Below are 27,414 nucleotides of genomic sequence, written 5' to 3'. Positions count from 1 at the left end.
TGGTTGGGTTGGTTTTTGTCACCGGCTCTCTACATTTGCTAGGATTCTTTGGGGAGGCAGTCACAGGAGTGAGGTGCAGTTACTTTTCCGAAGAGTTATGGGAACACAAGCAACCCTGGTAACACAAGCAACCCTGCCATGTTCCCTTCTCCAAGAGGAGATACAATGACAATTGTCTTTTGGCACAACTGAACTCTAGAGACTCCATTTTTGTTTTTCCAGAGGTCTGAGCCACAAGTAACAGAATTTAGTGCAGCTGGGACCAGGAGCCCTAGTAAGGATGGGTGGTCCTGGTGGCCAGCAGTGCTCACTGTTACCGCCCAGGGAGAGAGGGCCAGTCCTGGGAAGAGACCAGATTTCGGTGTCAACAAACTTGGGTAAAATTCTGGCTGCTGCATTTTCTACATTTGTGTTCTAGGGCAAGTCATATCATCTATATGAGCAGACATTTCCTCATCTTTAAAGTGGAGTTTCCAAACCTAGAAGAGTTCATGTGGGAGGCAATGAGCTGCCAGAGTGCAGGTACAGGCACCCAGTGCGTGCCCCACCTTCACAGCAATGACTTGACTTTAAACAGTCTTCTTTTTGGAAGCAGTCGCTTTTAACCTAAGTTGGAAATATTTACTCTGGGGATAATTTGAAACTCACCCAAGTGTTAAGGTATCAGCTACGTTTTAAATGAATGGACCCCTTGGAAGAAATCATCTCTCATCTACCATGATTAAATTCCCACAGTTTAGCAGTGAACGGGCAGGTGGCCTAATTAATTTCAATGCTGATTGCTCCATCACTGGTTTTATTGTTTTGAATATGCAAAGAGGATTCTCTAAAAATAAATGACACTGAATTGCCGGCAATTTCAAGGTTGAGTGACTCCTAAATATTTCTTTATTTTTTTGAAAACAATTTTTCAGTGTAGGTGTCTTTTATTTATTTCAAACAAATGGCAGTAGTTTATTTCGAATGCCTTTGGGTGCATTATACCATATTTATAGTAACATAATAGAAAATATATAAAGTTTGGGTTATAGAAATATTTATAAATTATTCATTATTCAGACTTGATTTCAACAAAGACAAGGCATCTGTAAGTGACTGTAATAAATTAATGTCAAACTAAATTATTTTCATTTACTTTAAGTCAGACCTTACTCCCTTCACCTTCTACTACATACTGACTTTCAAAAGGCAGGGCTGTAATTGGCCAAGATTTCAAAAGATCTCACATTTGTAAGAGGAAATTAAGTGTATTTCTCTTGGTATCCCAATGTTTATCATTTAAAGCCAATGCATGAATGCTTGTTAAACTCATCACACATAAGATAATATATTCTTATATTAATGGATTGTTTTGGTTTATAAATTTTCATCACTGGGCAATTGTGTTTCTTTTTCTTTTCTTTTTTCTCTTTTTTTTTTTTTGTGAGACAGAGTCTCGCTCTGTCACCCAGGCTGGAATGCAGTGTTATAATCAAGGCTCACGGCATTCTAGACTTCCTGGACTCAAGTGATCCTCCCACCTCAGCCTCCCAGGTAGCTGGGACTACAGGCATGTGCCACCATGCCCAGCTAATTTTCTTTTTTTTTTTTTTTGTAGAGGTGGGGTCTCACTATGTTGCCCAGGCTGGTCTCAGACTCCTGGGCTTAAGTGATCCTCTCTCCTCGGCCTCCCAAAATATTGGGGTTACAGGTATGAGCCACTGCACCCGGCCTGATGATGTTACCTGGTCATTCAGTGTATTCAGAGCAAAGGAAAGATCAATGGTTGCTGTCTTTAGGAGCACAGTGAGTTGGGAAGGAAGAATAACATCGGGGATTGATGACAAAACTTAGACACTTCTAAACAGATACGTAAAACACTGGCGTTTTTAGGTAACTGGACTGGAGGCAATTTCCATGAGAAGCTTCCTGTAAGACTTTAAGGAGAGCACTGGGGAGAGAATTTTTTCTTGAAACCAATGGCACTGGGACCTGGGCTGATGAGCGATGCACTGCCAGTTTTCTGCCTGGCCGGTGGGAGGCGCACTGCCAGTTTTCTGCCTGGCCGGTGGGAGGCACACTGCCAGTTTTCTGCCTGGCATTTTTGCTCACAGGGATGCTTTCAGCTGCCCAGAGCTTTAAGGAGCTTTGAGCAGGAGTAATGCTCTTCTAGATTCAGGGAACAGGCAGTTTTCCATTCTAGCCTGGCCTCAACTGCTAATCAACTGTGGAACTCTGAACACATGTGCCTGAATTACTCTGCCCCAGTTTCCTCATTTGCAAAAACATTGGGGAGGGAGGGAGGTCTCAAGCTTGATCAGGGATCAGAATCACCTGGAGAACCTGTTCACTAAATAGCAATTGTGCTGGGCCCTCACCCCGGGCATCTCAGATTCAGGGTCCTCCTTCAGGTTGGGGCCTGAGAATTTGCATTTCTGACAAGTTTCCAGGGGATGCTGAGGCTGCTGCCATGGGACCACACCTAGAACGGCCCAGGTGCACACAGAGCTTCCCACAGTGGATTCTGACAATGACTCGGAATGCTTTTAAAAGCCTATTGTTTGGTAAGACTGGTGATATGGCTTTCGGAGAGCACAATTCTCCTTTTGAGTTCTTTTAGCACAAACCCAAGTTCAGTGCACCACATGGGGGAATGGGAGGGACTCTGTTTATGAGAACTTGGTGGACCACCCAGCTGGGGGTGTTCACTCAGGGTAGGTTACCCAAGGAGACCTGCGGATGAGTGTAGCAGGATGTAACAGAGGAGGAACCCACGAGGCACACCTGCTGCTCATCCTTACACATTCTACACCATGGCCAGTTTGAGCTCATGAAATGCTACGACATCCTAGTCCAGATTTCGATTAGAGGAAAGAGAAAAGCCCTTGCTTCAACCACTGTTTTTGGAGATCTAGGGATATTAAGGCCAATGCTGAGTTGTGATTACAGGATCAAAAAATTCCCCATTGAGGCAGAATACTAAATAAGTCATGCTCTGCTCACACTTCGGTGATAAAGGATGGTTATCAGCTTCGATAAGTGCCTTTTACTGGGAATGAGTCACAGTCCTGGCACAGCAGCTGTGCCCGTGCTGTGACTGTGCAGGCCCAGCCAGGCTCTCACAGTCATTGCCTCGTTTAATCACTAGCGATTCCATGAGTTGCCAATAAGGAAAGTACTCCTAAGAGGGACTAAGAGATGTGTTCAAAGTTACACAGCTGGTAAAAAATCAGAGCCAGGAATCAAACCAGGAACTTGTGCTTCAAGTTCGAGTTCCACGAATAAAAGGCTTCCTAAGAGATCATCTGGGTCCTCTACCTCTTACAGATGCCTGCCACGAGCTATAAAAAGAAAACAAGTTTGACCAACTGGGCTACAATTTGCAGTTTTGCTTTTAAACATTAGATTACACATGATTGCTCTGCTTTTCACTATTTGGCAAAGTATGATTTCTTTATGTTATAAGTACCAAACAACTTGTATTGGATTGACAAGAACAAATTCTTCAAGGTCTTCTGTCTTTAAAAATGCATGAACGTTGGCTGTGTCTTCTTTAGCCTTCTCAGACTTAACAGGCAGTCTGTGGGACTTAGTACTTCTCTCAGTTAGTTCACGCTATTGTGAGACTGATTTGCATAGCCGGTTCCACATTATTCTTTTGCAGTCTATTTCTGTTAGGTCTAGCAAAACATTCCTGTAGACAGGAGCATAGTGGACGGAGGGGGCACTGTTGCTCGCAGAGAATCTTTTTACTAGTAAAGTATTTGTCCCTGAAAGCATTCTCTAGAGATGCCCAAATTAAAATCAGACCACTAGATACATTCAACATGCTTGCCTGCTTTCCAGGGAGCTGAGTAACCAATTATCTGCGTCACACACTGTGTCCTAATCTGAATTACATTTCAACATTGGCTTCTGGAGAGCTCTTTCCGAAACAACTGTGTCAAAAGGGAGAACGGATGGAAAACACACTTTAATTCTGGAGCAAACCACAGAAGAAAGAAGACAGGAAAATAAAAGATACAGGCACTGCAAATCAAAGTACATAAAACTTTTAATGAATTAACTTTACAAAAGACAAATGGCATCAAAACATCAGACGAGTTTGGTACAAAACTGGTCCTAGGCTGTGAAGACTAATTCTGGTGACGGATGGCAACGTGCTGCTGGCATGAGACACATGGAGCAGAGGGACGAGAGCCGTGGGTCCCAACGGGGGCCCTTGGACACCACTGGCAATGAGACAATGGGTGAGCACAGACTCCATGTGAGGGACAGAATCAACTTATTCACGAATACTGTGTGTTTGAATATCAGACGAGCAGATGCGGTTGGCGAGCTACCATATTTTCCAGAAAAGAACATGCACCAGAAGATAATATACACCCCCTAGTTTTATTGCCTTAAGAATGTGTGTGTGTTTCACCTCTCTCCTCTTTGTTAGTTCTCTCAATGCTTTTCTTCTATCACGCACGCTCCTTTTCCCTTTTGCTTAGGAGCAAGCACAGTGCAAGTGGCAGAACGATCTGGGCACACGTCAGACACCAAACGGTATGCCACTGGGTCACGGGAACGAGTCTGCAGAGGCTCCATAGGACAGACAGAGCACGCACATCAAAAACAAGGGACAGAAGTTGCAGTCAGAAAGTGTGTGATACCTTCCTGAAAATACAGTCTTCTTGCCAAAATGAAGGTGACTCTTCAGGATGCCACATTGCTCTGGGAAAGGGACCTTGACATTTCTGTGTTTACAAAGTACGTCTTCAGGTCCCCCTTTCCTTTCACGTTGATTATTCCTCGACAGGTGCATGTGTATCCGAGGGTCTGCAGGACGAGGCTTGTCTCCTCCGTAACCTAGAAGGCGCAGGAACACGGGAAAATGGGCTTAGTTAGTACCTACATTGATACAACCCATCTGACTCAAGGATGAAGAGCCAAAGAAAGGCACCATGCTCTTCAACCCAGGAATTCCACTCCTGAGAAGTCAGTAGAACAGTGAGAGGAATCCACAAGAAGGAAGGTTGTAAAGGACAATGCTGTTTAATTCAGTGCAGGGATAGCGAAAAATTGGAAACAACCTAAAATTCAAGTAACTCCAGTGCTACGATGGTGCTATCATGGATAAGACAATATCGAACCATTGCACCCAGAAAAGGGATTGAGCCTGGATCCAGGCTATGATTTCAACCACATGCTGTTATGTATTCACATTGAAGAGACCTGGAAAAAAGAGAGTGAACCAAAATAGGTTGGAGTGGTGGGATTCTGGATGATGTTTATAAATTGTCATGAATGTCTTTCATGAAATAATAAACATTAACACTCAATTTCAGTGTCGATGGGAGGAACACCCTGAGAAGGAGCACTCTCAACTCCCGCAAGGGGTCGCGTCCGTCAGGTTTGATGCCTGTGAGTGAAGGGGTAAAACTGGGAGAACTGTGGGAATTTGCACCGGTGTCCGCACGAGCATGATGCTCCCAGTTGAGTCTCAAAAGTCTCCTCACTTCACTGCATTGAAACGGGGGGCTAAGGAGGGCAGCCCCTCTTGCAGGCTGCCGGCTTGACAGGACCACTTACTTCCTGCCATTGCACCGACAGGCGAGGGCCCCGGCTGCTGAACCATGTCCAGGCCCTGCCGTCAGATGACAGTGAACTTGCTGGCTCCCATGGCTTCCTCCTCAGCGGAGATGCACTGTCCCGTACTGAGCCTTGCGCTCTCTCAGCTTCGGCGTGTGCTGCGCCTTCCCTAGGACACCCTGTCTGGGACAGCGGACCCACGCCTGCCTGTGCTGGGGCTGCCTGAGTGTGGAGGAGCTGCAAAAGCAGAGAACCAGTGAGGCACACAGGCGTGGTCTGAGGGCGAGGCCTCAGCGTCTGAGGCCGGGGAAGACCCCTCTGTTGGCTACCTGCTCCTCCACCCAGTCTCCCCTAGCTGGTGTCTGAGTTTGGGCAGACAGAAAGGCCTGGTAATGCTGCTTTGGAACCATAAGAAAAAGGCACAAAGGAGCAATCTCCTCCCACTTCATCTGAGAAGGCACCTGGCATGGCTGCAACAAGGGCACCTGTGAGACCTTGGCCACCTCCAGCACTGGAGTGACAAATCTGTGCCAGGCGGGTGTGGCAGGGCTGGGCAGCTTGCAACCCACACAGCAGTGTTACGGCACACAGCAGTGTTATGGCACAGGGCACCGTTGTTCTGGCACATAGCAGTGTTACGGCACACAGCAGCGTTGTTATGGCACACAACAGTGTTATGGCACACAGCAGCATTTTTTGTGGCACACAGCAGTGTTGTCATGGCACACAGCAGCATTGTTACGGCACATAGCAGTGTTGTTATGGCACAGGGCACCGTTGTTCTGTCACATAGCAGTGTTGTTATGGCACACACCAGTGTTATGGCACACAGCAGCGTTGTCATGGCACACGGTAGCATTGTTATGGCACACGGCAGTGTTGTCATGGCACACAGCAGCATTGTCGTGGCACACAGCAGTGCTGTGATGGCAAACAGTAGTGTTTTTATGGGACACAGCAGCATTGTCATGGCACACAGCAGTGTTGTGATGGCCCACAGAAGTGTTATGGAATAGGGCGGCGTTGTTCTGGCACGTAGCATTGTCATGGCACACAGCAGTGTTGTGATGGCACACAGGGGTGTTATGGCACAATTTTGGTTGTGGTGTGGCCCGGGGCAGGTGCAAAGGTGGGGGCCGTGTCAACAGCAAAGCTCCAGCCTCCTTGGGCTTGGAGACTGAGAAGCGCCTTGAGGGCAGATGCCGCTGCGGGGGCAGAGGCAGAAGTGCAAGGAAACCATGAGGGGCTGTGTTCATGAGAGCCCAGGACAGCATCCAGGGATGCCCAGAACCAGGGCGAATCCTCCATGCACAGATGTCAAGGACTGGCTATGGAAGAATCATCCACCTTTCTGCAGTGTCATGGAAGGACAGCCCCTAGCACAAGGTCCACATGTGGGTCCTCGGGACCCTGATGAGCAGAGCAGAAAGGAAAGGGAGGCACAGGCGCCAGACGCCCAAGTCCTGCTGCTCTGGTCTGGCCCAAACCCTGGGAGGAGGGCAGGAACCCAGGGAGTGCTTTGCGTATTGGATAAGAACCGAAAGAAGATGAAGAAAACCAAGAAACTCAGGTTTGCAAATTCTGCGGTTATTGGATGAGTGACCTTCCACCTAGAGAACAAACCAATCTTTTGGTGCTTTGGGGGTTAACTGTTGAGGTATTTACCGGCGCTAATGTCACTGGCATTTTAAAACTATCCACTGGTGTTCGTCATGCCAAACCACCCGCCGATCAGCGCCGCATGATTAATGGGAAACCGGGAGGAAGAAGCTGTCCATCTCGATGCACGCTGGTTTCTATGCCTCCAGGCCTAGAAGAGGCCCGCAGGGTTGCTGAGTGGGCTTGCTCTGCTGTTCTCGGGGTTTCCAGGCTAGAAAGCATGCTGGGAGTTAAATACCCTTTAATAAAAAGAACCTGTTCCTCAGGCCTAGGAGAAGCTTATTAATGGTCTGGGCATCGTTTTTGATTTTCCTGGCATCTCACCACTATTTTTTGCACATAAATGGAAAAGAGAGCTTACTGGAGTGAGGAAGCAAGCCACACCTTCGGGTTTAAAAACCCACCCAAATGCAGCCCTTCCAGCTCCTGTGCTAAGGGAGCAAACACAGGTCTACAAACATGGCTCCCTAGTGACAGGCAGAAACCTGTCTTCTTTCCCTCCAGGGATCAGAGGCAATGGAGCCGCCGCAGGTGGCTGACCCGCCCTGAGTCACATGGAGCTTTATGAAGCCCAATATCCTCTTCGAGACACACATGAGCTCAAACACATTTCAAACATCAACCTCTAGCAGATTTACGATCTCAAGGAGGGAGCACTCTCCATGACCTGCCTCACTTAAATTGCTTTTGATACTTATCCCAAGTGCTTGAAAGCTTTTTGGGGAGCTGGAAAGCATATTAAAAACTGCCATAAATCTTTGGACTATTCCGGGTGTTGTGCTGGGGACATGGGCTGGCCTGCAGGTGGGAAAGTGAGCCCTTGGTAGGGGCAGGCCTCTCCTCCCTGCCAAGAGAAGAACTGGGGTTGTCCAGGATTGCTGGAGCATCCCTGGGCATCGGAAGTGGCTAGCGATGTTTATGCAGAAAGTCCTGGAAGCCTTGGTACCATCAGGAAATGATTAGACTAGGCTGCCAACGCCCCACGATTCTTGTTCTAGCTGGGCAACTGAGCAGTCTCCACAGCGCGTGGGAGGAGCACAGGACGTGGGTATGGAATATTCTGTCACTGTCACCCTGGGCTGAACCACTGCTCTTTTGTAGCTTGAGGGATAGTTTCAGCGTCATCAACTGAGCAGTTGCATGAGAAGATTAGACTAGTTTCAGCACAGCTTTAGTAACAGACTTTTTTTTCTATTATCTTTTCAGTGATTTTAAAATACTTTAAAAAATATATTATTAGTGCTATTGTAACATACTTTAACCATGATTATAATTGATTTAATGAGCAATGGAAATAGTCATACAAAATAATTTTAGTTTTCTCCAACCACTGCTTTTCATTTGTCAGACCTTCCTTTCTCCCCCTTGGGTGGATTTCAGCACTGCCATTCATATCAACCTTCTATTTCACATCCGACCTCTCCCCAGCCTACCACTTCCCCTCATCCCAATTCAGCTTGAGAGAAGAAGGTGGGGGGTTGTGTCTGGTTTTGGATGCATGATCCCTCTCGCTTGCAAAGTCCTGTTCAAGGTATTGGCACCAGGAGAAGTAATAAAGGTGGAAGAGGGCACCACTCCCGTACCGAATGCTCAGGGCTGTTGTGCCATCATGCTGGTTGCTGCTGGATCATTTGTTTCCACAAATGCAACAGCCTTTATATAGTTAGAATTTTGTTGTTGTTAACAGTCAATGCAGAAACTGACATTTCCCCAAAAATTGTTCTCCAAAAGATTTAAGTAAATTTCAAGGTTTACTTTTTTCCTTTGTTTTAATATATTAGTATCCTTATTATACTTATTTATGGATCCCAAGAGAATAGACATGGTTGATGAAGGCAGCACAGACCGCACACTGCATTACCTGTATTTTGTCCAGGACTCCGGTGCTGTCCATCCTACTGGCCACATTGACAGTGTTGCCCCAGATATCATATTGTGGCTTCTGAGCTCCAATCACACCAGCTATCACAGGTCCATGGTTAATACCTGTGCCACATCAGAGATGAGTTAGCAAGATTCATCTTATAGCCACTGTCTTTTTTTTTTTTTTTTTTTGAGATGGGGTCTTACTCTGTCACCCAGGCTGGAGTGCAGTGGAGCAATCCTGGCTAACTGCAACCTTCACCTCCCAGGTTCAAGCGATCCTCCCACCTCAGCCTCCCGAGTAGCTGGGGCTATAGGCACACACCACCACACCTGGCTAATTTTTTTTGTATTTTTAGTAGAGACAGAGTTTTGCCATGTTGCCCAGGCTGGTCTCAAACTCCTGAGCTCAGGAGATTCACCTGTCTTGCCCTCCCAAAGTGCTGGTATTACAGGAATGAGCCATCATGCCCGACCATGGCTACTGTCTAAACAGGATGGTTTCATAGGACCATTCTTGAATCATCATTATTAAACAAACGTGAGCCCAACTCATGAAATTCTAAAACAAAGAAAAATAATTCCTCTTATTTTTCCTACTCAAAACTGTTAAAATATCTGTCCTCTTTTATCTTCTAGACCTTGATTCATGTTTATATGACCATTTGTCATTTTGCATAAGATAAAATGTGTATGCTTTAAAAAACTAAAGGATTACAGGTGCACCTGTAATCCCAGCACTTTGGGAGGCTAAGGCAGGTGGACTGAGATCAGGAGTTTGAGATCAGTCTGGGCAACATAGTGAAATTCCATTTCTACCAAATATATATATAAATTAGCCAGGTATAGTGGCGCATGGCACATGGCTGTAGTCTCAGCTACTCAGGAAGCTGAGGCAGGAGGATGCCTTGAGCCTGGGAGGTGGAGGTTGCAGTGGGCTCAGATAGCATCACTTCACTCCAGCCTAAGCAAAAGTGGGAGACCCTATCTCAACAACAACAACAACAACAACAACAACAACAACAACAACAACAACAACAACAAAAAGACATCAAAACTAAACATAATACAGTGGTTTTTCTGTGTTGCGATACAGTTTTAGGCAAGAGATGATTACTATACTATTTCGCAAGAGTTTTAGAGTAAATGTTGATTTTGAAGCAAACGTTTTTATTTTAAATGGCTGCACTACATGGATGTATGCCACTGGCTATTCTGCCACTGTTGGACTTTAGGGTTCGCCCTGATTCTGTGCTAAAAGAACAAGCACAACTACCCCCGCAGCCACACCAGCAGGGCACTTTCCACTCCCCTGTGCTGTTCTCAGTGCTTTACAGATATACGTGCGCTCCTCTCATTCTCAGGGCATGCAGGCCAGGAGGCCGAGTGGCCTCACACAGGGTGGCAGGTGGCAGACACAGGCCCCAAAGGCAGGTGGGTGGCTCTATGGAGTCTTCTCCCGAGGCCCCGACTCCCCCAACTCCACAGCAGGCTCTGGGCACATGGCCCTCTCCCACCTTGAGGCTCGCTGCCTTGGACAGCATCCCCACTGGCGAGCCTGCTGAATTCAGGAAGAACACGTTTTTGTGTTTGTGGTGATGGCTGTCATTTCTAAACCACTTTCCAAAGGACTATCCCAAATCTGCATTGCTGCTGGCAAGGGATCCCAGCTACATCAGCTTTAAGAAAGAATCCTGACATGTGTGAGAATGAGAATGAGATTTTGATGGGATACAAATCTGGGGAAATTGTTCTCATGGGAAGATGACTGGCACTTAGGGGAAAAGTTGAAGGTAGAAGAGAGAAGACTGAGGGGGTCCCTGAGCACCTCCCACTTGGAGGAAATGCCAGCGCCATCAGCGGGAGAGCAACCGAGCTCTCCCACAGGAAGGGGAAGGGACACACAGCCAGGCTCCAGGCGAGCCTCGGAAAGCCTGTCAGGTTTTGCTGCTTGGGTTCTTGGCCCTCTTGAAGCTGGGCTTGACTGCTCAGCGTTCATCAGAGTGAGGAATGTCAGTCCCGGGTGACATAAGCCTGCTCACGCACTGTGTTCTCTAAGGAAACTTAACCACCAGGTCGCTGGAGCCATGCTTGAAGCCAGCTCTCTTCAGCCCAGCTGGCCCAGTTCTTGTCCAAGGTTTCCTGGACCCTGGGGTATCCAGGCGTTAGATACCAAATACATACACACACACACACACACACACACACAAAAAACCACACACACACACACACACATATATATATATATACACACATATATAAATTAGCCAGGTGTAGTGGCACAAGGTGCATGGCTGTAGTCCCAGCTGCTCAGGAGGCTGAGGCAGGAGGATCTCTTGAGCCTGGGAGGTGGAGGTTGAGGAAGTGTTTCTTCCCCAGGTGAGCAGGTGCCCTGGGCCACTGCTAACTACAGAGGTGACAGACGTTGTGCTGACCTCCCCCTTTTAATAACTGCAATTATAAAACCACGGCGATTCCTTGTCTACATCTGAGCTTTGACCCTGTGTGGAAGGTGGATATGGCTTCTGCTGTCAGGAGCTGAAGCTTCAAAAGATTAATCAACTTCTCTAATCAAAAAGCAGCCGGGGCTCTTTCCCAGCTCCAGTTTAACATGCAGGATGGTTCCTGGTCCCATGAACTGCAAATGCGCAGACCGTGGATATTCTGGGAGTCAGGGGAAGGAGGACCATAGATATAGAAATAGGGATACTGACACTAATTGATTCTTCCCCCGACATTTTCTCCTGGGTCCAGGACCCCACCTTCCTGCATTAGTTGGACTGTAGATTGATGAGGGTATTTCTGGAGATTTAATTTCTGACTGCTGAACTGCTTAGTCTGCTACAGCTGATTGTAGATCTTAGGCAAAGCTTTCCCTTATTTGTTAAAAAAATTTTTTTTTTTTTTTTTTGAGATGGAGTCTTGCTCTGTCGCCCAGGCTGGAGTGCGGTGGCGCGATCTCGGCTCACTTTAAGTTCCACCTGCTGGGTTCACGCCATTCTCCTGCCTCAGCCTCCGGACTAGCTGGGACTACAGGTGCCCTCCACCATGCCACCAATTTTTTTTTTTTTTTTCAGTAGAGACGGGGTTTCACTGTGTTAGCCAGGATGGTCTCGATCTCCTGACTTCGTGATCCACCCGCCTTGGCATCCCAAAGTGCTGGGATTACAGGAGTGAGCCACCACACTCGGCCAAAGCTTCCCCTTTGCAATGGAAAGTTAGGTCAGGAAACAGCCCCAATACTGTTCCAAACAGTACTTTTGCAGGTACAAAAGAGGTAAGAAATAAATTCTCCTTTGATGTTGTAGTGTACTCAGGAAAACACACTTCTGGTTTAGGCATCTCAAATAATTTATTCCAGCTCTGGCACAGGTCAGAGCACCCAGGGGTCAGCCGCTGGACACTGGCCTGCAGTTCCAGCACTGCATCTGACAGTTCAGCTTTTCTTCTGGCCACTGCTGATCCCTGCTTGGTCAGCAGCTCTGCGGGTGGGGAAGAGCCTGGACTGATTATTGCTGGCAACAGGGCCAGCTCTAGTTAGTGCAGGGGTGTGCTTGATTTGTGGTTCCAACCAATTCTACAGCCTGATATGCTGAAAAGGATGCTAGGAGGGAATTCACCTCATTATTTGTCCCATCGCTTTTGTAGGCAATATTATTCTTCCGCGTTGCTATCCCTGAACTGCCTCTGGATGTTGTGGTGCATGGAGGTAGAGCAGAGAAGCCCCCTCCTGGGAGAGACTGAGGGTGTGGGGAAAGAGAGACTAAAGGCCAATGAAATGTTGAGTTCAGGCTTCCTTAGAAATCTAACAAGGCTGATATATGGGGTTGAGGGTAGAGAGCTTATCAGTTATTGGACAATCAGGGTAAAGTAGGCATTGAGTGTCAATCAACACGGCTTGACGGAGGTCCATTCAAGAGTTCACGTGAATCTGAACAATATCACTGAAGTCTAGACCAGGAAAATGGCACTTTGGATGTAGTACACATGACTGGCAAATAGTCGTTCTGGTCCCATGCTGCAGTGCAGGGCAATATTACTTTGGTCTCTCTAAGTTTGATAATAGAAGAGGTCATTCTCCCACTGCGATAGTTAATACTAAATGTCAAATTGATTGGATTGACAGATGCAAAGTATTGATCCTGAATGTGTTTGTGAGGGTGCAGACAAAGGAGATTAACATTTGAGTCACTGAATTGGGAAAGGCAGACCCACCCTCAATCTGAGTGGGCACCATCTAATCAGCTGCCAGTGTGGCCAGAATAAAAGCAGGCAGTCCTGGCTGACACGGTGAAACCCCGTCTCTACTAAGAATATAAAACATTAGCCGGGTGTGGTGGTGGGTACCTGTAGTCCCAGCTACTCAGGAGGCTGAGGCAGGAGAATGGTGTGAACCCGGGAAGGTGAGTTTGCAGTGAACCAAGATAGCACCACCACACTCCAGCCTGGGCAACAGAGCGAGACTCCATCTCAGAAAAAAAAAAAAAAAAAAAAGCAGGCAGAAGAACGTGGAGAGACTAGACTGGCCTAGCCTTCCAGCCTACATCTTTCTCCTGGGCTGGATGCTTCCTGCCCTCCAGCACCAGACTCCAAGTTCTTCAGCTTTGGGACTCGGACAGGCTTCCTTGCTCCTCAGCTTGCAGACGGCCTAATGTGGGACCTCGCCTTGTGATTGTGTGAGTTAATACTCCTTAATAAACTTTCCTTTATATATACATCTAACCTATTATATATACATCTAACCTATTATATATACACCTATCCTATTGTTTCTGTTCCTCTAGATAACCCTGACTAATACGTTCATGTAATACATTTTTTTTTTTTAAAGAGGCATAGTAGCAAAATTTGAGGAGCCCATTTTCCAAGCTGTCAAAACAGTGTAGAGTCTCTGGGGTCAAAGGGACATGCCCATGTTTGGTGTGGTCATCTCATCTTTGTGTAAGGTAGCGCCCCCGATAGGGGTTTACTATGCACAGAAGTGAGAAAGCAGAAAGAAAAGTATGGCATTTTGGGAGGCCGAGGTGGGCAGATCACTTGAGGTCAGGAGCGAGAGACCAGCCTGGCCAACATGGTGAAACCCCATCTCTACTTAAAATACAAACATAAGCTGGGTGCGGTAGCACAGGACTGTAATCCCAGATAGTTGGGAGATTGAGGCAGGAGAATTGCTTGAACCCAGGAAGTGGACGTTGCAGCAAGCTGAGATGGTGCCACTGCACACCAGCCTGGGTGACAGAGCAAGACTGTCTCAAAAAAAAAAAAAAAAAAAAAGGAAAATACGAGTAAACACTGACAACTAACAGTACAAGCAGAGAGAAACACATCTCATTTGTGAAAGAGATGTAACATATTTTGGATTTAAATGAAATTCAGGACATACCCATAGCAAAAGAAGAAGATGGCTTTAAATGTGTAGATTTCTTTTTAAAGTTGAAATTTGTATGTAAGAGAGTGTTAAAAACCATTCAGATGGAATTTGTTGCCTGAACTGCTCTTATATAAACTGACTGTCAGAAGAAGCAAAATGTGTTGCCAAGAAAACCATAACATGGTCAAGGAAGCTCTTAGAAATCTGAATGGTTGCAAGTAACTGCACACATCGCAACCCAGCTGTGTGTTGACTTGATGACTTAAAACACACATTTTAAAAAATAACAATTTGTAAAAGGCAAGTAATGAAACATGCTAAAAAAAATAAACTTAAAGTCTGTTAAAAACTTAGAAATCAGGAAGCCTCTGTTTTCAACCAAGCAAAGGTTACTTTTTTTTTTTTTTTTTTTTTTTTTTTTTTTTTGTGACAGGGTCTCTCTCCGTCTCCCAGGCTGGTTTGCAGTGGCACCATTATGGCTTGCTACAGCCTCAACCTCCTGGGTTCAATAAATCCTCCTGCGTCAGCCTTCCAAGTAACTGGGACTACAGGCGTGCGCCACCAAGCTCAACTAATTTATTTTTTGTGGAGATGGGGTCTCATCATGTTGCCCAGCCTGGTTTCAAACTCCTGGACTCAAGTGATCCTCCCACCTCGGCCTCCGAAAGTGCTGGGATTATAGGCATGAGCCACCACACCAGGCCTAAAGGTTATTTTTTTAAACAATATTATAAAGAAAGCTGGATTTTTTTTTTCTCTAGGATTTAAACACAATCGGAAAAGCTGTCACTGTTTCAGAACCTACCCCACATTTGGTGGTCCTACAACTTGTGGCCCCAGGAAGCTGGGACTGTATTGCAACAATTCTAAGACCTACTTTTTTTTTTTAAAAAAAAAACATGTTTACATCTCTGAAATATGGATGAATCTTATCGTTAGTGGCAGGCCCCAGTTTCATTGGCAACGGCCCATAAAATAATGCAGCTGCTCTCTGTGGATGTCTCACAGTGAATGAGCAATGCACGACAGCTCAAGGCTGTGCATGCCGTGCTTGTGGACGGGACCTTGGCTGAGTGCCGGCAGCCTAGGTCCAATCAAAGGGGTGCTTTTTCTAATTTGTCCAAAAGTGTCCTTCCTTCTGTCATCGAGTCTTGCAACGGGATGCATTTGGAATTGTTCTACTCCAACACTGAAAGGATCATCAATGTCCCCTATGACTTACCCTTTATTCCACATCTTTGCCACAACTGAAACCCAGACCTCTTTGCAGAACGTACCTACTCGCAATTTGAAGTCGTTGAAGGAGTGCTTGTTGATGGCATCCAGCTTCGCTACCAGGGCAAAGGCAAACTCCACCATGGTGCCAATGTGCATGTACTGCCGCTCGGGCTCCTGAGAACACACACACACAGGCGGACGGAAGTTAGAGCATCACAGCTGGAAACTTCCCCTTCATCCCAAACCTGAGCTTTAGGCCGAAAGGAATGCTGGCAAATTCTAATGCTGCAAGGCACGGCAGACATTCTGTAAGAATCAAATCCCATCTCAAGGAAGCACTGTGTGGCCAAGGTGAGACAGGAGGCGCTAGAAGACACTGACTTCTGTGTCTCAGGCCCCCTCAGGCCAAAAGCATGATGCGGGCTAAGGCTGACCAGGGGGAACCTATACTGTATTAGTCCAAAAATCACCAAGGAAAGCTGGCTTTGAGGAGGGGCTGGCGCCTTCTTCCCTCTTTTCCCCTCCACAGCTGGCCTTTGCCTTTCTCTGCTGGGCTCTGGCTCTGGTGGCCTGACCGCTAGGGGGTGCCCGCTCCTTGTCCTTGGGCAGCCAGTGGGGATCGCCCAGTGGGAGATGCTGTGGAAAAAGAGAGTGCGGAGGAGGCTTGGGGCCTCGTTCCTCCTCTTCCCTGCTCACCGCATGCTTTCCACAGGGGTCAGTCTTCTTCACGGAGGACAAGGGCTACTGCCTCGGGTGGCAGCTACTGTCTCTGCACTGCAGCTCTCTCTAGCTCTGGGAACATCCCCCTCCTTTTGCCCTCTTAGGCCTTGAAATGGAGGATTTTAAGCTGAATTGTGTCCCTCCAAGTTCATATGTTAAAGTCCTAACCCCAGTCTCTCAGGATATGACCATATTTGGAGACAGGGTCTTTAAAGAGGTGATTAAGATAAAATGAGCTTATATGGGTGGGCCCTAATCCAATATGACCCATGTTCTTTTAAGAAGAGGCAGTCAGGACCCAGTCACCCACAAAGCGAAGGCCGTGTGAAGACACAAGGAGAAGGAAAGAGGCCCGACAGGGAGGAAGAGAGGCCTCAGGAGAGACCAACCTTGTTGATGACTTGATCTTTGGTTTCCAGTCTCCAGAACAGGGAGGCAATTAACTTCTGTGGTTTAAGCCCCCTGTCTGCAGTACTTTGTTATGGCAGCTCTAGCAAACTAATATGGAGGGTAACAATTCCCTCATTTACTCGTCCTCGAGGGCTGTGTCATCCCATGAGGACGAGGGAATCACAGAGCTGAAGGAGAGAAGTCCTGAAGACTTCCCAGTGGGAAGAAGTGAACATTTCTTTGCAGATTTCCTATGAATTTCTGTTTATCATTCCTGTTACCTGTTTATATTTAACATTAACTTGTAGCACTTACTATATATTTTGAATTTCACCTTTTAAACGTTTCTATTTTTTGTTACATTATTAGTATATGCATAGAATTCATTTAATTCATTTAAATGTCCTGAAGGTTCCTGCTCCCCCAATACTTAATGATTCTGTGCACCAAAATGGTGTGGAGAAGCGTTTCTGTTCCAGCCTGCCTGGTGAGCTGCTGGGCCTTCGAGGTTTCGCTGACATGCGGTCCCAGGCCTGCCTGGCATGGCTGCTTGGCCAAATGGACATCTGTGTTAGCTCAGAGGCCGGGGCCGTGTGTCTTTTCAAGTCGGCATCCCTCATTGGTTTGGGAGCTCCACCAGGGTAGAGACCTTGCTCTATTAATCTGTGTCTCCACAGCAGAATAAAGTCCCTGACAAAGAAGAAGAACTCAATAAATGTTTATTGAATGACTATACTTAGGTTGGCAGTAGGATCACCAAGAGGAAATGGCTGGGAAGAATGCAGACAGGGACTCATTAAGCTTTGGCGGAAGGTCAAAGCTGACCGCTGTGCATTTGAAGAGCACGTACCCAGGAGGGATCATGAATATGCCTATTACAGCAGGTGGGGGCTCCATGGGAAGAAAGGAGAATAGGATAGTAGAGGGTTGAGCTGGGAATACACCCTTGGCTAGGCCACAGGTCGAGGGGAGGGGAGCCAGCAAGGCACACTGGAAAACAGTTGAGAGAAGGCCAGGAGAAATGGAACATCAGGCTGTTGTGGGCCTTAGGGAGTGACTTCTGAGATGAGCGTTGGATCCGAAAGGGAGCTAAATCAGAGATGAAGAAAGGTCTGAGGATAAAGAAGAGCCACCTGCTGACCTTGGGGGAGCATCCTCTATGGAAAGTGAAGAGAAAGCCCAACTCTCAGAGACTCAGAAGGGATGGGTGAGAAGATAGATGGAGACTGTAGACATAAGCACCTATTCAAGGTGACAGCAAGGTAGAGAAAAGCTACTCCCAAAGTGGTAGCTGAAGGGGAGAGGAAAATGAAGAAGGGGTTATTCATCTCTTCTACACAGAGTTTAATAAGGAGCATGTGGGGGATTGCACCAACGCAGGGTTTCTGAACCCTGGCACCATGGACACTTGAACTGGGTTGAACTGAGTTATTCTCTATTCTGCGGGCTGTCCTGCATGTCACAGTGTGTTTAACACCATCCCTGGTCTCTGCCTACTGGATGTCAGGGGCATCCTTCACCTCTCATTGTGACAACCAGAAATGTCTCTACTGGCAATGACAATGCTCCGGGGGGCATGGGGAAGGAATAAAATTGCTCCCAGTTGAGAATCACTGCACTAAACAGTATAAATATGAATGGAGAAGAATTAAATCTCTGGTCAAGAGAGAAAGACATCTTCCTATCCTCAGGTGAATTATATCATTCCAGAAAAAGTCAAGGGAAATAGAACTATTGTAGTAAATTCTCAACTCAGAGTCATGAGAGAAAAACCATATAACTACAAAATTGGAGCTATAAAGTTGACTGTCAGCTAACTTTGGTGGAATTTCAGAATGTCATTTCTTAAGAACAGTTAGTCTTTTCTATCATAGCTCACTAGTATTTTTTTGTCTTGCGACTTATGGGGAAAACCTGATTTGGAGGCTTGTGCAGTCAGTTGGAAAACATCTTCCTCCTTAACAGGAAGCACAAGCTGTTAAATCAACGAGCAAAATCTTGTATAGTAAAAATTACAACTGTCCAAGTAAGGAGGACATATTTGCCATGGGAGAAATGATTTTGCTTTTTACCAAACCAAGGTGCAGCAGACAAGCTCTGCCCCTTGAGAAACTATTGCCCAATCTGTTTTCACACAGATGGTTTAAATTGGAGGTTTTAAGTGACCTCAGTAATAAAAGAAGAGATTGAGTTCTGGGAATGAAGTTTAATTCAACATCAATAACTCATTTGGACTTAGCAAACCCTAGAAAAAAGTATGTTCAGTCTCTAGAAGAACTCAATTCATTTCAACAAGTCTTCATAAGTGCGCTCTAGATAAATATCTGATGGCAGTAGGAAGCAGTTATTTCTCCTGTGATCTGAATAATTTATGTTACATATCCCCAGATATTTAATGGGCTTCCAGCTACAGAGAGAGACTACTCAGTTCCCTGAAACACATTTTATAAACTGGTTGCTTTGGAAGTTTCACCAGCAAGGAACATTGCTTAAAGTAAATGCATGTTTACCAAGACGATTTTATAACCCAAGTGTCTGTTTGGTAATAATCGAGGTAATCTTTCAGGCTACAATAAACATAACTTTCCTCTTCTGTACTCTCCTCTCCCTCTTCCTTCCATAAATATTCACTGAGCATTTGTTATGTGCCTGGCCCTGTGTTCTATGCTGAAAAACTTCTGGTGTTCAAGTTCCCCTGGATCTGATTTGGAAGGGAACTGGGGATTGTTATCTAAGGAGCATTTTGTTCTCCTGACGGGCTTCTAGGAGATCTCATCAGACTTCTCAGCTTTTATGCTCAGACTTCTCCCAGCTGAGCATAAAAACTGCATGCTGTGATAATCAGCTTACCTGGGAGAGGGTTGCTAATGGAATATTGCCTGTGTCAGGCAAAAATAGGTTCAGTTCCGGTTTCTGCAATCATTAGCTATGCGGCCTTGGTAGAATCATTTAACTTCTCTGGGCCTCAGTTTTCATCACCTGTTAAATGGGACAATAATGCCCTACCTTTTGTGTGTGTGTGTGTGTGTGTGTGTGTGAGATGGAGTGTTGCTCTGTCGCCCAGGCTGGAGTGCACTGGCACCATCTTGGCTCACTGCAACCTTTGCCTCCCAGGCTTAAGCCACTCTCCTGCCTCAGCCTCCCAAGTAGCTGGGACTACAGTTGTGCACCCACCATGCCCGGTTAATTTTTTGTGTTTTTAGTACAGACAGGGTTTCACCATGTTGGCCAGGTTGGTCTCGCACTCCTGAGCTCAGGTGATCCGCCTGCCTTGGCCTCTCAAAGTGCTGGAATTACAGGCACGAGCCACTGCACCCAGCCAACTCCCTATCTCATTGGGTTTCAGTTAAGATTGAATGAATGGATACAAGCAATGCATTCAGCCTGCATCCCTGGGTCTTGGGTCTTAGGCTCCTTCAAGATAGTGTAGAGATACCTGTCATTCTGCTTGACATGACAGCCATCTAGGAGGAAGATACTAGTATTGTTTTATGGCTAAGTGTGGTACTTTTCCCTCTTATGTACAGTTTTAACAATGACCAATTTGTCTGACCTTTTAAGTGTCTTTGAGATTCTCTGTATGTATAGTGAAGAGGGACAGTTCATTTTCTTTCAGTTTTGAGTTTCCTGCTAACAGCATGAAAGCAGAAGGAAATTTCTCTCTTCTTCTGACACATCATGACAGCTTTGGTGTTTGCACAAAAATACACAGACTTAGGATTTTTTGCTTTTCATTTCCACAGAGACCTAAGCTATTCTTGATTCTTACCAGTGAAGGGAACTGGGGTTATTAGTTTTAATGGACCCCTTAACTACTATGACACTGGCAGGGATGGTCTCTGAATGACTCCTAACTTCCTCTCTGGCCCATTTGACAGGATCCCTCTAATCTTCCCAGACTGTCTGTGCCTACCTCACACCCTGGCTTGGATTCAGTGGTTGGTAGAAAATGAGAGCACTTCAGGGAGTGTGCTCAGGGAATGAATGAGAGCCCATTTCCAGTTTAATATTTCCTTTCTTGACAAATGCCTGCTTCTTCTAAAAACAACAATCAGTTCTTACATGTAATGCAACCGTTTAGCCACATTGTTGACTTAAGCAAAAAATTGGAATGGATCATTTCATTAAAAAGTACAAATGAGGCAAAACAGAGCCAGGCACAAAAGCCCTGCCTCACTAGGTGCTGATATACTTCTATGCACTTGTTTCTCCATGGGTATTATGTTGTTACTGCAAACAGAACATGCAGAGGTAATTACAGATAAAGGCTAAAGTTCAAAAGGCTATTACCCAGATAATTTGCCTCTTTTTGGATTTAAGAAAAAGACATTAATCCTTGGGTTACCCTATATATTTTGTAAACTGAATATCTTTTGTTGCCAGACTAAAGATTTGGCTAAACAATCCATAGAAAGTATTTTGTTTATAACTAGAGAAGCAAAGATTTCAGCCCATTTCGGGCCAGTTACAAAAGGTCAAAGTGACATTCATTTCTTATAAAAGTAACTAATATTAGCATGAATATTTATCAGGTATGTTATTTGCCCCAAATCAATTGTAATGAACTTTCATTTCAGAATACATTCATTGCACTTCAAAATATTTCTAGGATGCCCTTGTAAAGAATCTAATTAAGTGCTGTAATCACAAATAGTATACAGTACTGACAGAATTTGCCTTCATGCATATGATGACATATCATATTTCAATGTCCTAAAACCCTTATCTCTGTTCTATTTGAGGCAGCAATGGTAGCAATATGCAAAACATGGTTCAACCACAACTATATTATTATTACTGTTAGCATTTTTATTCCTTACTATGCCCATGAAGTCGATTAAGTATTTTGCATACTATAGTCTTCCCAACAGCCTCATGCAACGGGCGTGATCACCATTTCATGCATAAGGTAACAGAAGTGCAGAACACTTAGCTATAATATTAATTAATGAGCAGTTTCATTTGACAGTCATGCTCTTTCAACTCTACCCTGAAAACAGTCATGTGTTAACAACAGTGGCTGGGTTTGAAGTCAGTAAGTCATTCAAGGATAACTAAGAAGTCAAGTTTCATTGCTGGGGCAGCTGAAGGTGGAGGAACGGGGCTCCTGGGAAGGGATTTGCTAAAGGGCTGGGAGCAGCGATGAGTGAATAGGATAGATACAAATGTAGGGATGCAGGGACGCTCAGGAAAGGGTGGGGGCTGGTGGAGGGGCAGGTGAGCCAAGGACGACAGGAGGCAGCACCAGAGGCTGCCGTGCGGAGCTCTGGACAGACAGATACACCCAGAGTGCCCAGGTCTGAGCCCTACTCTATGGCTGCTTGTTTTCCCTAGGGCATGCCTCAGTTTCTCCAACTTTCAAATGGGCAAAGAGTTTTACTACTTACCTCCTAAGCTTGTTGTAAGGGCTCAGGAGCCATTCAGTAAAGGTTCAACAAGGTCAGCGAAATAAATCAGAGGGTTTGCATTGGAAGTGGAAGGATTGTAAAACAGAGTGAAGGAAGCTACACACTGTCTGGGAGATGGAGTGGGCACAGATGCAATCACTCCTTGAACAAACACGGGTGATCACTTAAAGGCCCTGCTGGGGACTTTGAAGGCCACTGCATAAGACATGGCACCTGCTATAGTCTGGATGGTGACTAAGAAACATATACTTCCAGGAAAGTTGAAAATAACAGGTAGCAAACAGTGAAGAAAGGAAATACGATCTGGACCCAGACAGCCAGGTGAGGCAAAGCTCCCCAGGTCAGGGCACAGGAAAGCCTTCTGTGAAAGTTGGAGCCTTGGCATTGTGATGAGTGAGATTCTGAACGGCTCCTTGATCAGGCAGGGCGTCTTCTGTGAGCGTCAGAATCACCTGGGTGAACTAGTGGAAATAGGGGTCCCCAACCCACCCCAGAGACACAGTAGGCTTGGGGCTGTCCCTGGAAACCACTCTAACAACCACCACAGGTGGTGCTGCTACAGGACATGGGTGCACCATACCTGGAGAGGATGTGGATAGAACCCAGGTTGGTCTGCACGAAAGCACATGCGTGTTTGAGGGCTGGTGTAGAGACTGTAGGGAGAAGTAGAGGATGGGTCAGGGCAGTGGGCTGGGGCAGAGGATTGGTGCTCTGTTTCCAAAGTGGGGAGGACAAGAAGAAAATGGCAGTAGTGTTAGAAAGCAGAGTGTCTATAGGAAGCTGGAAGTGATCCAAGTCTGCCCAATGGTCAAGACAGTGGATAGAGGTTTTGGTGGAGATCAAACGTGCAGAGGGGATGGATAAAGTCTTAGGAGAGGTCCCTGACAAAGAGGGGCTGGGGAAAGAATATTACAATGTCCCACAGAGAGGGACCACAGGCTGGGGCCAGACAATGGAAGGGCTCAAAAGCCAAGGGAGGATTACTGGGCAAAGGCAACGGCCACCCACAGACAGGACGTCACCCAGGACGAATTCTCAGAGAATGTGATTGGACAGGAATTTTGGAATCTGGAAGTGTTTTTTTTTTTTGGTCATCGAGAGTAGAATTCCTGATGGCACTGGTGAGGCAGGATTGTGGAGCTGTAGAGAGAAAGTAGAAGGTGAAAGGTAAAGGCAGAGGATACAAACTCTTAGTCTATAAAGTGTGGCTGCAGAAAGGAAAAGACCTGGATACTTTTCTTGAAGATCCAGGAGACTGGGTCTGATGGAGGCAGAGTTCGGGTCAGGAAGAACAGGCAGACACGCACCCTGGGCTGTAGGGTAATGGGCTGTAGAGTGACACTGAATGTGGAACAGGTCTTCACCTGGTAATGCCTGGAAAGATCTCCCACTCCGAGGCCCTGCCAAAGGATTGGTAGTTGGCTGTCCAAGAGCAAAGGGCTGGAGTGGATGAGTGGATGTGATCAGGTGAAGTGCTCCTGACGGCCCTCACTAGATGAGCTGGAGAAGCCTCCAAGTCATAGCTGGATAAGGGTGAGGTAAGTGAGGCACTCACCTCAGGGGTGAAACTTCAGAAGGTGCAAAAAGCTCAAAAATAATGAGAAATAATATCCTAGTGCAATATTTTTAAAAACCAAAATCAATGCAGAAAAATTCAAGATGAACTAAAACCATGACATTTTAAATAAAGATACTGCTGTGGACAGGATTGTGTCCTCCCTAAAGTTTATATGTTGAAGTGCTGACCTCCCAGGTGACTGTACTGAAGAGAGGGATTTGTAAGGAGGTAATTATGGTCAACTAAGATGATAAGGGTGGGGCTCCGATCCAACAGAACTCGTGCCTTCTTTAAAGTGGAGAGAAACTCTCTCTCTCTCTCTCTGTCTTGGTCTCTCTCCCCTCCATGGGAGGCCTAAGAGAAGTGAGAAAGCTACTGTTTTTAAGACAGAAGAGGGGGCCCTCAGCAGACACCTAATTTCCCAGCCTTCAGAACTGTGAGAAATAAATTTCTGTCATTTAAGCCACCCAGCCTGTGGTATGCTGCCTGGCAGGCCAAGTAGACTAAGACAGATAGATCCTGACAGTGTTGTGCTGAGCATCTTAGAGCCTGAGGCAATAAGAAAAATGCCTATCTCTATACATGTTTTAATGGTATATTTTTTAAATGGTCAATGTTTTCCAGAACATTAAAGGCATTGGAGAAGCATATATTTGTTTCCATGAAAGCCAGGAAAGCAAAACTGTAATTAGTTCTGGTTTGGATTATAAATATAATATTTAAAAGTAAAAGAATGTTGTACATTTTAGTATCTTGATTGTACATTTTTTTTTCAATTTTTTAACACTTTAATGTTCTGGAAAAAACCCTAATCATTAAAAATCTACAGCACCATGCAGAGGATACAGCAGTTTTCCTTTGGCCACAGGCTCCATGATGGCTTGAGAAGGTGTTGCTCAGAATCCAAAGGCTAGGTTCTTCTGGGGTCTGTTTTATTGCTTGTTTCTTTTATTTTCTTTATTACTGAAGTAATGCATACTCATTAAAAAATAATAATCTGAGGGCAACCACTTGAAGAGGAGAACCAGTGGAATACATATCACTCCAATTAACTGGAAGAACGCTAGGGTTCCCTCTTGGGTCAGACGTCTATCCACACTCTACTCTTTGCCCATGAATGCATGAATGTTAAGTGGGAAACTAGGACCCTCTCCTGATATTCCTGGAAGAGGGAGCTCTGTTATGGTGCCTGCTGCCTCTCTCCCCGCTCTCACTCTTCCCATGGGAGGTGGGTATGGGAGAGGGACTCATACACCGTGCTCAGCCCTTCTCTTTGGGAACCTGCCTGTCCACAGAAAGTGTGTTCTGTTTTTCTGTGGTCTGCCCAGCAGAGGGCAGGCTCCACAGCAAAGGCCACTGTCCTGAGGGGAAACGAGGTCTTTTTAATGGGCCCCTACTGATATTTCAACAAGTTACACAAGCATGTCTATGTACATGCTCTCTCTCTCTCTCTCGCTCTCTCTCTTTCTCTCTCTCACACACACACACACAAGAAAATCTTGAAAACCTTAGTTGATTGAAGATATTCAGTTTTGCCCAAATGACCTTTTCAATGAAATTTCCATGTGGCCAACTTGTTTTTTGACCACATTATTTTATTTTAACTCATTTTTTAGATGGGGTGTCACTCTGTCACACAGGCTGAAGTGTAGTGGTGCGATCTCAGTTCACTGCAACCTCCACCTCCCGGGCTCAATCATCCTCCCATCTCAGTCTCCCGAGTAACAGGGACCACAGGGGCATGCTACCACATCTGGCTAAGTTTTTTGTATTTTTGGTAAAGATAGGGTTTCACTATGTTGTTCAGGTTGGTCTCGAACTCCTGAGCTGAAGAGATCCAACCGCCTCAGCCTCCCAAAGCGCTGGGATTACAGACATGAGCCACCACACACGGCCTTGACTACATTCTTTTACATCAAAAGACCTGGAAACATCCTTACTGAGTCTCTTTTAAATAACTAGCTTTCATCTTCTACTTCATTGTATATTTATCTGTATTAACAAGCAGATACTGATTGGTTTTTCTTCTCCTGTTGGGCAGCAGCAGGAGTTCTGTGAACAGATCCTCTGGCACTAAGTCTGGAATTTTCATCTTCTCTCATAGAACCTTGACCCTGAGCTTTAGGTTGTACATAATACACAGTTCTTGGGGCATTTCATGGCTGTTTTGGTCCCGGGGTGGGGCTGAGGCTCACCTGTGCCATTAAGTGTTCAACACATCTTACCTGGGCGTGCTCCTGGCTGGGCACAGCGCTCAGACCTGTTGCTGCCATGTATGTGCTGCCAATGGTCTTAATCTTTTCAACTCCACTGAATTTTGGCTTGGAAAGAAGCTGTGAAGCAATGACAACCATCCAGTTACTCAGCTGGATGCTGACCTGAAGCTGAGGACTTTATAGAGACATTCTCAAATGCTGGTTCACAATGATGCCATGACTTGTTTCAACCCCTGTGTATGCACCCTGGGGCCCTGAGCTTTTCCAGGAATGAAAACTTCATGTATTTCAAACAGCGCATGTCCTTGGAGGAAAGTACAGCATAATGATTTACTTCCAAGGAACATGAATTACCGTTCAAACTTTGCTGGTGAAGGAACCAAGATGAATTATGATGCAAATGACAATGGGCTTGAAATAAATTTCCTGACTATGTATTTGAAAGGCATAAATTTAAAATTATGATTCGGTGAGTGAGCTCTTTCTTGCATGGTCAGAATGATTTATGATCAATTATTAGTGCTGAGGATTGGCTTTTGCCCTCTGAGTGCTTGAGGTGGATGGAATAAGATCTAGAATGGTTGTTATCAGCCCCAGCCCTAATATATATATTAGGAAGAGAAACCAGCTCTCTCTCTTTCTCCCCTCCATGGGAGGCCTAAGAGAAGTGAGAAGGCTGCTGTTTGCAAGACAGAAGAGGAGCCATATGATATATATATAAATATATATATATAAAGATATATACATATATAAGATATATAAATATATATATAATATATAAAGATATATACATATATAAAATATATAAATATATATATATAATATATATATATTTGAAACAGAGTCTTGCTCTGTCACCCCAGCTGGAGTGCAGTGGTGTGATCATAGCTCAGTGCAGCCTCCATCTTCCAGGCTCAAGTGAACCTCCTGCTTCAGACTCCCGAGTAGCCGAGATCACAGGCATACATTACCATGTGCAGCTAATTAAATTTTTCTTTTTTTTGCAGAGACAGGGTCTCCCTATGCAGCCCAGGCTGATCTCAAACTCCTGGGCTCAAGCGATCCTCCCACCTTGGCCTCCTAAAGTGCTGGGATGACAGGTACCAGCCATCACAGCTGGCCCGAGCTCTACTATTTCTTGTCTTGGAATTAGTTATCAGCGTCCCACTTGACTCTTCCTTAATCTGCTGATTTAGGCTTTCAGCTGGGATGGAGGAAAGCTAGGGATAAGAATGGAAGCTGTAGGAAGGAAGAGGAATGGACTTGCACATGAAGGACGCCCTGGAAGGTCTGTACCTGCTCAGGAGGGCAGGGTTCAAATGGCGCTGACCGGAGACCAAGAGCGTTTTCTTGCCCCTTCCTTGGAACTCTGGATTTCAGGGAGATTCCTCCAGGATTACATATCAAATAATTTAAGACAGATGAGCAAATCCCTGTATCACCTATCCACATATC

At 45.6% G+C, this 27,414-nt stretch overlaps 1 protein-coding gene across 7 annotated transcripts in view; it reads right to left on the bottom strand.

The window, feature by feature from the left end:
• Positions 1-4,015: 4,015 nt before the first annotated feature.
• ADCY2 (adenylate cyclase 2) overlaps positions 4,016-27,414 on the bottom strand; it is a 424,606-nt gene continuing 401,207 nt past the window's right edge. For all 7 annotated transcript variants that reach the window (XM_009208133.3, XM_021939226.2, XM_021939228.2 and 4 more), the window contains 4 exons: positions 25,969-26,076; positions 15,727-15,841; positions 9,077-9,201; positions 4,016-4,833 (listed from right to left, as the gene is read on the bottom strand). In XM_009208133.3, the coding sequence (XP_009206397.3) occupies positions 4,681-4,833; positions 9,077-9,201; positions 15,727-15,841; positions 25,969-26,076 (501 nt within the window). In that variant the 3' untranslated portion in view covers positions 4,016-4,680. The remainder of the gene's footprint in view (positions 4,834-9,076; positions 9,202-15,726; positions 15,842-25,968; positions 26,077-27,414) is intronic.

The sequence above is a fragment of the Papio anubis genome, chromosome 5, assembly GCF_008728515.1.
Source record: "Papio anubis isolate 15944 chromosome 5, Panubis1.0, whole genome shotgun sequence".
NCBI classification, from domain to species: domain Eukaryota; kingdom Metazoa; phylum Chordata; class Mammalia; order Primates; family Cercopithecidae; genus Papio; species Papio anubis.
The sequence above is the reverse complement of the archived record's forward strand: the minus strand, read 5'-3'. Positions and strand labels throughout refer to the sequence as shown.